Source organism: Theobroma cacao, chromosome 4 (genome assembly GCF_000208745.1).
Source record: "Theobroma cacao cultivar B97-61/B2 chromosome 4, Criollo_cocoa_genome_V2, whole genome shotgun sequence".
In the NCBI taxonomy this organism is placed as follows: domain Eukaryota; kingdom Viridiplantae; phylum Streptophyta; class Magnoliopsida; order Malvales; family Malvaceae; genus Theobroma; species Theobroma cacao.
This window is the reverse complement of record NC_030853.1, coordinates 24,969,368-24,978,605: the sequence shown is the minus strand read 5'-3', so window position 1 is coordinate 24,978,605 and position 9,238 is coordinate 24,969,368. Positions and strand designations below refer to the sequence as shown.

Below are 9,238 nucleotides of genomic sequence, written 5' to 3'. Positions count from 1 at the left end.
ACCAACAAGGTTAGCCGCCCGTAGAAACCATAAGTTTCTTGGTTGTTTCTTACCATTTGGGGTATTCATAGTTAAATTCTGAATAACGACGATCTTCCTGAACCGTATTATTAAGAATTAAACTGGAGTAACCCTTACTCAAGATGCTTAATTACTCCCTCCCAATCACTACAGTTTATTAGCTAGTGAGCTCCAAATTAAGATGCTTCGGCATGGAATATTCCACTGAAGAAAAGTATATCTCTCAGCTCCCATGGACCCTAATGCATTTATTTTCAATGATCCGTAATTACCTTTTTCTTCTAAAGATTGATTGATAGAGATAAGAGCTTAATGACAGTCATCTAAAAGGTATAAACTATAGTCTATGGAGCACATTGGGAGAGAGAAAAGTGGGAAAAAAAAAATTGAAAAAGACGATACTGATGTGTTGAGCTTATCAGGATTGAGAAGAGTGCATTCCATTGATTTAAAGTGGGAATGTTTCGTTCTAGTTCTAGAACATGAAAATCATGCAAAAGCTTCATCCCCACCAGAAGATTATTTGTCCTTTTTCTTTTGTCAGCTGGCACTTTTGCAGAGAGAAGACAGATTGGAAGAAGCAGAGCAATATGGAAAAACGCTGCAAGCCACTGAGAGACAATTAATAGAGTTGGAGTACAATTAATATAGAGTGCAGAGATGGAGAGATAGATAGGATAAAGATATGCTTTGCTGGCTGACAGCATAAGGCATTATGACTCCATGACTGGGCTGAGTGCATATGTCCTGTCGTAGGAAGAAGCTAGGAAAGTGCCATATGTTATATGTACGTTCTTATATAATTTTTCGTGATTTTACTTCCATGTATAGTCGTTTTCTTTTTCAAAACACTCCAAATTTAACTTGATGGTTATTATCTTGAAAGGGTTAAATTTATGTTTGGAATCTTTTCTTTCCTTTACGTGGGATGGAAAGGAAGAATTGAACTGAGGAATTCTCGATTTAATTATTTTTCTCAAATGGAGGAAATCGAAGCATCCTTGTGATATGAGAAAGTCAGTAGAGAGGGATGCTTTTGTTTTAAGCTACTCCTCTTTTGCACTACTCGTTTCCCAACTAAAGAATTCCCTTTGCTTGAAAAAGAAATAACTTGTAAACAAGACCCACTCTACCTACAGACAGCTAGATTTGGTCCAAATGCTTAGAGAAAAGCTGCTGCAAGGGATTACATTTGCATTTGAGATCTCAGGGAAGAGAAATTAAAATAGAGCGAGAAACATTGTGACAGGAATATCTTCCTTTATTGCTATCTCAGTGCACGTAGTACAACAAGATCCACGAAACAAATGCATGCCCACAATAAATAGAACGCTTAACCATACAATGGCCACTTTGCTATACACAAATAAATTAGGTGAAACCAATAAATTGGTAATTGAACAGTAACAAACAAACTACAACAGCCACCCTGGGAAAACCACTCTCACTCTCTTCTGATAAATTAAGAGCATGTGTAATATGGCCACCAGGGAAGTGGAAGTTATCTGGCCTGGATTACCAAAATTGTAGCTCTCCAATGAAATGTTCAGGCCTTTATTGAATGGACTTGAAAGTGGAAATGTTTGATGTCCAAATCTCTCCTTCCCGGTGCCTTGCTTTATTCCTTTGCTGAAACTAAAACCTGAAATTTAAATGCAGAAAAGTAATTAGAATATGAAATAAATCGTTGGATGATAACTAATAATGATAGGTTTAACTAAACTATTACTTACATGAACGATGTAATTTTGTGGTTGATCTTTCTGAGCCTAGTAGTGAGTTGGTGGTGGAGGAGAAGCGTAAATGTAGACCGGAGGTGGAGGTGATGTCACTGGTGGGGGAGGTGAGTGGTAGTAATATGGGGGAAGGGGTGAGGGTGAGGGAGGAGGTGGGGATTTGTAATAGTAAGGATGTGGTGGTGACGGGGAAGGTGGAGGTGGAGACTTGTAGTAGTAGGGAGGTGGTGGTGATGGGGAAGGTGGGGGTGGGGACTTGTAATAATATGGGGGTGGTGGGGGAGAGTTGTAGTAGTATGGTGGTGGTGGGGATTTGTAGTGATAGGTTGGTGCCGGAGCCTCTACTGGAGGTGGTGGTGATTTGTAATAGTATGGTGGTGGAGGAGAGGGTGAAGGAGGTGGAGGGGATTTGTAGTAGTATGGTGGAAGAGGAGATGGCGATGGTGGTGGTGGGGACTTGTAGTAGTATGGTGGTGGTGGAGAGTGGACTGGTGGTGGTGGGGATTTGTAGTAATAGGGTGGAAGAGGAGATGGCGACGGTGGAGGAGGAGATTTGTAGTAATATGGGGGTAATGGTGATGGAGATGGAGGTGGTGGGGATTTGTAGTAATATGGAGGATGAGGAGATGGTGATGGTGGAGGAGGAGAGTTGTAGTGGTAGACTGGTGCTGGAGACTTTATTGGAGGTGGTGGTGATTTGTAGTAGTATGGTGGTGGAGGGGAATGGACTGGTGGTGGTGGAGACTTGTAATAATATGGGGGTGTGGGAGAGGGTGAAGGAGGTGGAGGTGATTTGTAGTAGTATGGTGGAAGAGGAGATGGCGATGGTGGTGGTGGAGATTTGTAATAGTATGGTGGTGGTGGAGAATGGACTGGTGGTGGCGGGGATTTGTAGTAGTATGGTGGAAGAGGAGATGGCGATGGTGGTGGTGGAGATTTATAATAGTATGGTGGTGAGACGTAATGTGGAGGAGGTGGTGGAGACTTGTAGTAGTATGGAGGAGGTGGGGATGGAGATGGAGGTGGAGGAGACTTGTAGTAGTATGGAGGTTTTTCTTCGTGTTTTGGTGGTGGTGGAGACTCGTAATAGTATGGAGGAGGTGGGGATGGAGATGGAGGTGGTGGGGATTTATAGTAGTATGGTGGAGGTGGTGGTGATTTGTAGATGTAAGTAGGCGATGGTGGAGGTGGTGACTTGTAGTAGTATGGTGGTGGCTTGTGTGGCTCAGTTGGTGGCTTGTATGGGTGAGATGGAGGTGGTGGTGATTTGTAGATGTAAGTAGGCGATGGTGGAGGTGGTGACTTGTAGTAGTATGGTGGTGGTTTGTGTGGCTCAGTTGGTGGCTTGTATGGGTGAGATGGAGGTGGTGGTGATTTGTAGACGTAAGTAGGGGTTGGTGGGGGTGGTGACTTGTAGACGTAGGTGGGTGATGGTGGAGGTGGAGATTTGTAGTAGTATGGTGGTGGTTTGTATGGCTCAGTTGGTGGCTTGTATGGGTGAGATGGAGGTGGTGGTGATTTGTAGACGTAGGTGGGTGATGGTGGAGGTGGGGACTTGTAGTAGTATGGTGGTGGTTTGTATGGTTCAGTTGGTGGCTTGTATGGGTGAGATGGAGGTGGTGGTGATTTGTAAACGTAAGTGGGGGTTGGTGGGGGTGGTGACTTATAGATGTAGGAGGGTGATGGTGGAGGTGGAGATTTGTAGTAGTATGGTGGTGGTTTGTATGGCTCAGTTGGTGGCTTGTATGGGTGGGATGGAGGTGGTGGTGACTTGTAGACGTATGTTGGTGGTGGAGGAGGTGGTGATTTATAGATATAAACGGGTGTAGGTGGTGGTGGAGAAGTATAGTAGTAAGGAGTTGGAGGCTTCGGCTTTGGCTTCGGCTTTTCACACTCCTTGTAAGGAGTCTTTGGAGCATAGGCAAATGGCTTAGCCTTGAGCACAACCTCGTACTTGGTCTTTGACTTCACCTTGAGCTCAGCACCCGTGTTGCCCTCGTGTAGACTGGTGGGAATGTTGCATGGTGAACCAGTGGGTGCAGCGTGGAGCTTGGCCTTGCATGCCTCGGCTCCATATTTGGCATAGTCAAATCCTTCAACCGTGATGCTGAATTTTCCATTGATCTTGGTTTTTCCATAGGCCTTAACCTTCTTTTCACCGACATTGCAAGTTACTTCCACAACAGCACCTGTTCCATGTGCAATAATAAAAGCCAAATCATTTTAGTATCAAATTGTTGTTAAAAAGTCAACCAAAATAATGAATTATCTTTAGTCATCACTAACTTTAATAACTAATTTCGTCTTTTCATGAATTAATATAATTATATTTATTTTAACTTTCAATAAGGCATTTGATACGTTAATTCCAATTGTAATTAGTGCAACCCTTAATCAGGACAACTTTATTTTCCTCCAAGATTGCAACTTAATCTATACTGCACAACAAAATGGGCAAAGAGAGCTTGTATTCAACCAAGCCTATTTTTTAAATAATAAAAGTATATGGTTTGAATATAAAATATTCATTTCATTTACTCTTTCCTTAATTGAGCTAACCCAAATAATATACTATATTATTATCAACAAAACTATAATATTATATATATCATAGAAAAGGGTTGTTTTAATTTAGATACAAATTAACATATAATTAAGAAACAAAGAAAATCTTTGTTTTCTTTCTTAGCCTATTCAGTTTTTTAAATTAAATTTGTTACCACAAGAATATATTCTGATTCCTTTCAATTGTTAGATTTAGGTCTTCTAAATTAAAATATTGTAAAGATCTTGCTACCTTTATTTTAACTTCTAAAGCAGATGACAAAGTGCTACAAAAATTTGAAATTAACAAAGTGAAAGTCCAGCTAATGAAAAAGAAAATGTGAAATAAGAATGATCTAAAATGTTTTTGCTTTTTTTTTTTGTGGTGAATGATAATGAACTAAGGTTTGATAGTGCTAGAAAATTGGGAAAGTTGAAAGAATTTTACCTTTAAGATGTTTCTTGTCGTGTGACTTCACTGGATATCCCCAGTCATAGCATCTGTAGCAGTAAACTTTACCAACCACCTTGACTATGAGTGGATGGTGGTGGGGATAAGGGTGAGGGGCAGGGTAATAAGGAGCTGGTGGTGGGGGAGAATTGTAGTAGTAAGGAGGAGATTTAGCTGGTGGTGGTGGAGATTTATAATAGTATGGTGGTGAGACGTAATGTGGAGGAGGTGGTGGAGACTTGTAGTAGTAAGGAGGTCGAGGAGATGGTGAAGGTGGTGGTGGAGACTTATAGTAGTAAGGTGGAGGTGGTGAAGGAGATGGTGGTGGAGGAGATTTATAATAATATGGTTTTGGTGGAGGCTTTACTGGAGGTGGAGGAGACTTGTAGTAGTATGGGGGTTTTTCTTCATGTTTTGGTGGTGGTGGAGACTTGTAGTAGTATGGAGGAGGTGGTGATGGAGATGGAGGTGGAGGAGACTTGTAGTAGTATGGTGGTTTTTCTTCATGTTTTGGTGGTGGTGGAGACTCGTAATAGTATGGAGGAGGTGGGGATGGGGATGGAGGTGGTGGAGATTTGTAGTAGTACGGGGGTTTTTCTTCATGCTTTGGTGGTGGTGGAGAGTGGTAGTGGTATGGAGGAGGTGGTGATGGAGATGGTGGAGGTGGGGACTTGTACTCATAAGGTGGTGGTGGTGGTGGAGATTTATACTCATATGGTGGTGGTGGAGAAGGAGATGGCGGTGGAGGTGACTTGTACTCATAAGGTGGAGGAGGTGATGAGTATGGATAAGCATCTGCAGACACTGAACCTACATTGCTTGCAACAACAACAATGGCCAAGGCCACTAACACTTGGGGCCAAAACCGACCCCTCACCGGGTCGGCCCGCGGACCTGTCATCGATGATCACTGAGGAACACCACCCTCTGGCAATGTGCAGGAGTTTCCCTGTTCGGAAGAGAAAAGGAAGGAGGGAGGGGGGCGAAGGTGGTTTTGTTTTTGGTGGGTGTCGGCTGAGATAAAAGCCTGCATGAAACGGAGATTATATATAGCAGAAAGTAGTCGTTGATGGGGAGCTGTCAGAAGGGACCAATTCAATATTGATTGATTAGATTAATGTAGCAAATGGGGTTTTCTGTAGCTGGCTTAGATCAATTTTTTATTCAGGTTCTGGTTTAGATCATCAGGATTCCTCCCCCATGATCACCCCAGAACAAATCTCCAACTGCTCATTTAATGTAACATCGTATAATAGTAAGTATAAACAACTTTTTATCTTTCAAATTACTATTTACCTGGGCTCATTTATTTAACACTTCCACCTCTCTATTTTCAATTCTTTCTTGTCTATTAATTTCCCATTTCCACCATCTTTTCAGGAACAGTAAGAGCCATAGAATAATTCAAAAATCCCCCAACAACTTGACGAAAAAACGAAACAAAAGTAAATGTAGAAAAACAGAAAAAAAAAAAAAAAAAAGAGGGCTGCTTGCTGCTGCCGCTGCTTATTTGCCTACGATGGCCTGGAATTCTATACTGACTTGACCACGAATTTGCTGAGGTAAATCGTGGCACATTCCTACCCTTTTGATCATGTCTATTCCTTCATTATCCAACGGCTAATCCTACCTTCATGCACATGGACAGCTTCCAATATTCCTTTTTCAGTTTTTAACCTCTGATGAATATCAAATTTCAACAATGATGTCAGAAAAGTCACCAAATCCTTGTTCACAAAAATGTATAAAACCCCAAAACTCTATAAATCCGAAGCAGAATATAGGGATCGAAGTCGGAAGACGGACAGTTCATATTACCATGCAAGTAAATTACAGAAGAGCTATGATTCAGGCCACCTGTTCTGTTATTATCTAGAATTTTTTTCTGGTTTCGGTGCAATTTCTGGCTAATTTTTTTTATTCATCAAAACATGCACGTTTATGGCAAACAATGGCACGTCTATACCCACCCTCCATTCACTGATTGGAAGGCTTTAAATTTTTCTATCGGTTTCTCATGTTCCATGTGATTTCTCAATCATGACGCAGGGGCATGTGAAATTGAATCAGGTGGCCCCGCAGCTTTTGCAGGAAATTTAAGCTACACACCAAAGAGAAACAAAAAAAAAAGTTGTTAAAAGAGAGAGAGAGAAAAAAAATGAAATAATACTTTATGTTGAGTTGAATTTCATTTTCGTGCAAGAAATAATAATTCAAGTTTCTCAGAACACGAGCAGCCTTGTCCCCGCTGTCCTATAATCAGCTACTTCCTCTTTTTGGACCACCCTCAAAAACCTGTTCAAATTTACTTCAATTCCATAAATTTATTCTGGGTTTTGTGTTTAGTGTCATTTATATCAGTATTTTGACAAATTCAAATCCATTTTTGATAGATAGATTAATCGATTTCTTGTATTTTGAGACAAAGCATATATGTAATACTCCATATATCTCCAATTTTTTTTTTCTTAATTTCTATCTAGATTGTGAAAAATGCAGGCCTCATGAGCCTGAAAGTCAACTTCTCAGGGTACTCTCAACTAGTTTTAATTGTTGCATAAATTAGCTGTCAGATTGTGATCAATATGATAATGAAGAAATTGGACAATTAATGCTCTGTCACAGTAATTAAGCCTAATTTTTTTTTAAAGTAATGTGGTTAGGACACAAATCTAGATCAAGTCAGTCATGTCATTCATAAATAAAATCCCCCTTTGTCGAGAACAAATAAAAGAAAAAAAGAGAGAGAAGCAAATCAAGCCATTTTTTTCATATCCTAAGATCATATCTCCCCTGTTTTTCTATAACACAGTCAATGCCGTGTAAAGTAACACCATTGAAAAGTCTAATTCAGAGTGTGTTAAAGGTAGAGTTGAGTTGTTGGGGCCAAAGGGTAAAGGAATATGGAAACATTATCTTATATAATTTTGCTTCTACTTTTTGTTATGATTGCCTTTGGAGGAAGGATTAGAAAGAACAGACAGGGTATACAGGCTAGGTTAGTGGAAGACAGTAAACAAGAGGAAAAAAAGAAAACAGTAGAATGGAGGAATTAAAATGGTGGAAAACTTGTCCTTTTCAAATGCTTATAATGTAGGATTCATGGAGTAACCAAGGGGCAAATATAAAGAAAGACTACAAAATTTAGTAACTATCCATGTTGAAGTCATCAAAGGACCACTTACATCTAAGTTCTCCTCACTAACATTTCAATTTTGGGTAGCCACTTGGCACAGCTTGTATAATTAAACACTCAAGTGATCCTCACCTAACACTGTCGGGTTCTTCTTCCCCCTTTTTTCTTTCCTTTCTGCAAAATGTATCATGAATCAGTTCTAGCCCTTTCTGCACATCTTGTTCTAAGCAATTTTGGGGTTTTTATTACATCATGACGTACTGTTTGCACTTTACAAAGTGACCGGCCCCTGTGTGAATCATCTTCTGGCAGCTTCTATGCTCTGGAATGATTTTTGTTTTTATTTATCATGAGCTTCCAGAAGTCAAGGACACTGCAGAATTATTAATCCTCAGGCTTAGCTCAACTGGTGTACGGTTGAGATCAACTTGATGATAAAGAGATTCTCTCCAATTTAAGATGTAAAATAAACGTTTGATGCATAGTTTTCTATGTATACGTGAGCTGTATTTAAGTAGAAATCATTGGTTTACATGGAAAGAGAGCTATTTGTCAATAGAAACAATTATTGGCTTTGGTCTTTGAATAATCATATCAACTGTTTATAGTCTTTGATGTATCTTTGATTGGTCTATTAGCTATTAAGGCTAAACCTCCTTGATTTATTGATGCCGATGCAAACATGGAAGAAGCTGTTTTGGGTCTTCCCATTTGTTCCAAACAAGTATTTAAACTCATGTGCTTATAAGAGGACAGCAAAAATTTTCTCGTAAAACAAACAGGACAAAACTATGTGACCCTCCACGTTTATTGCTTTCTCGATGAATTAACGTTTAATTAAAACAATCATTAAACAATAATAATTCAAAGGAATATTATTGGCCCTTGATGGATCGACATATCAGCATCAAATCAATTAAGCATTGTCCCCCACGACTACTCACATGCATGGCAGTGATCTTCGATACGATTTTTGCCTTTGATTAATGACACTTATTAATTTCGTTTCATCGCATCACATTTTTATTTTATTTATTTATTTTTTCGATTGAGAAGAGGGAATTCGAGTTCAATCAATTAGTTTGATTGCAATTTAAAGTGTCATCCATCACAAAATTTAGTATTATATTTAACCTAATTATGTTCTAAAATCACTAACCTAAACAACATTTTGGTGGGGATTAGAGAAAGTTTATTTATCCAATTTGAATCCAATGGTTACTGTTTTTCCTAGAACGTGCCAGAAGAGAACAATTTTCCAAGTACAACCAAAGAAAAATGCATCAAATTAATTATCATAAAAAAAATGTTGATACCTTATTCATTAATGGGTATTGATCCCATTTCCTT

The 9,238-nt window shown here is 39.5% G+C and overlaps 1 protein-coding gene across 1 annotated transcript; it reads right to left on the bottom strand.

The window, feature by feature from the left end:
- Positions 1,262–5,991, bottom strand: LOC18602516 (extensin-2). The gene is made up of 3 exons (XM_018119449.1): positions 4,750–5,991; positions 1,755–3,946; positions 1,262–1,663 (listed from the first exon to the last, which is right to left on the bottom strand). The coding sequence occupies exons 1-2, from the start codon at positions 5,651–5,653 to the stop codon at positions 1,791–1,793; spliced, it is 3,060 nt and encodes a 1,019-aa protein (XP_017974938.1). The 5' UTR covers positions 5,654–5,991; the 3' UTR covers positions 1,262–1,663; positions 1,755–1,790.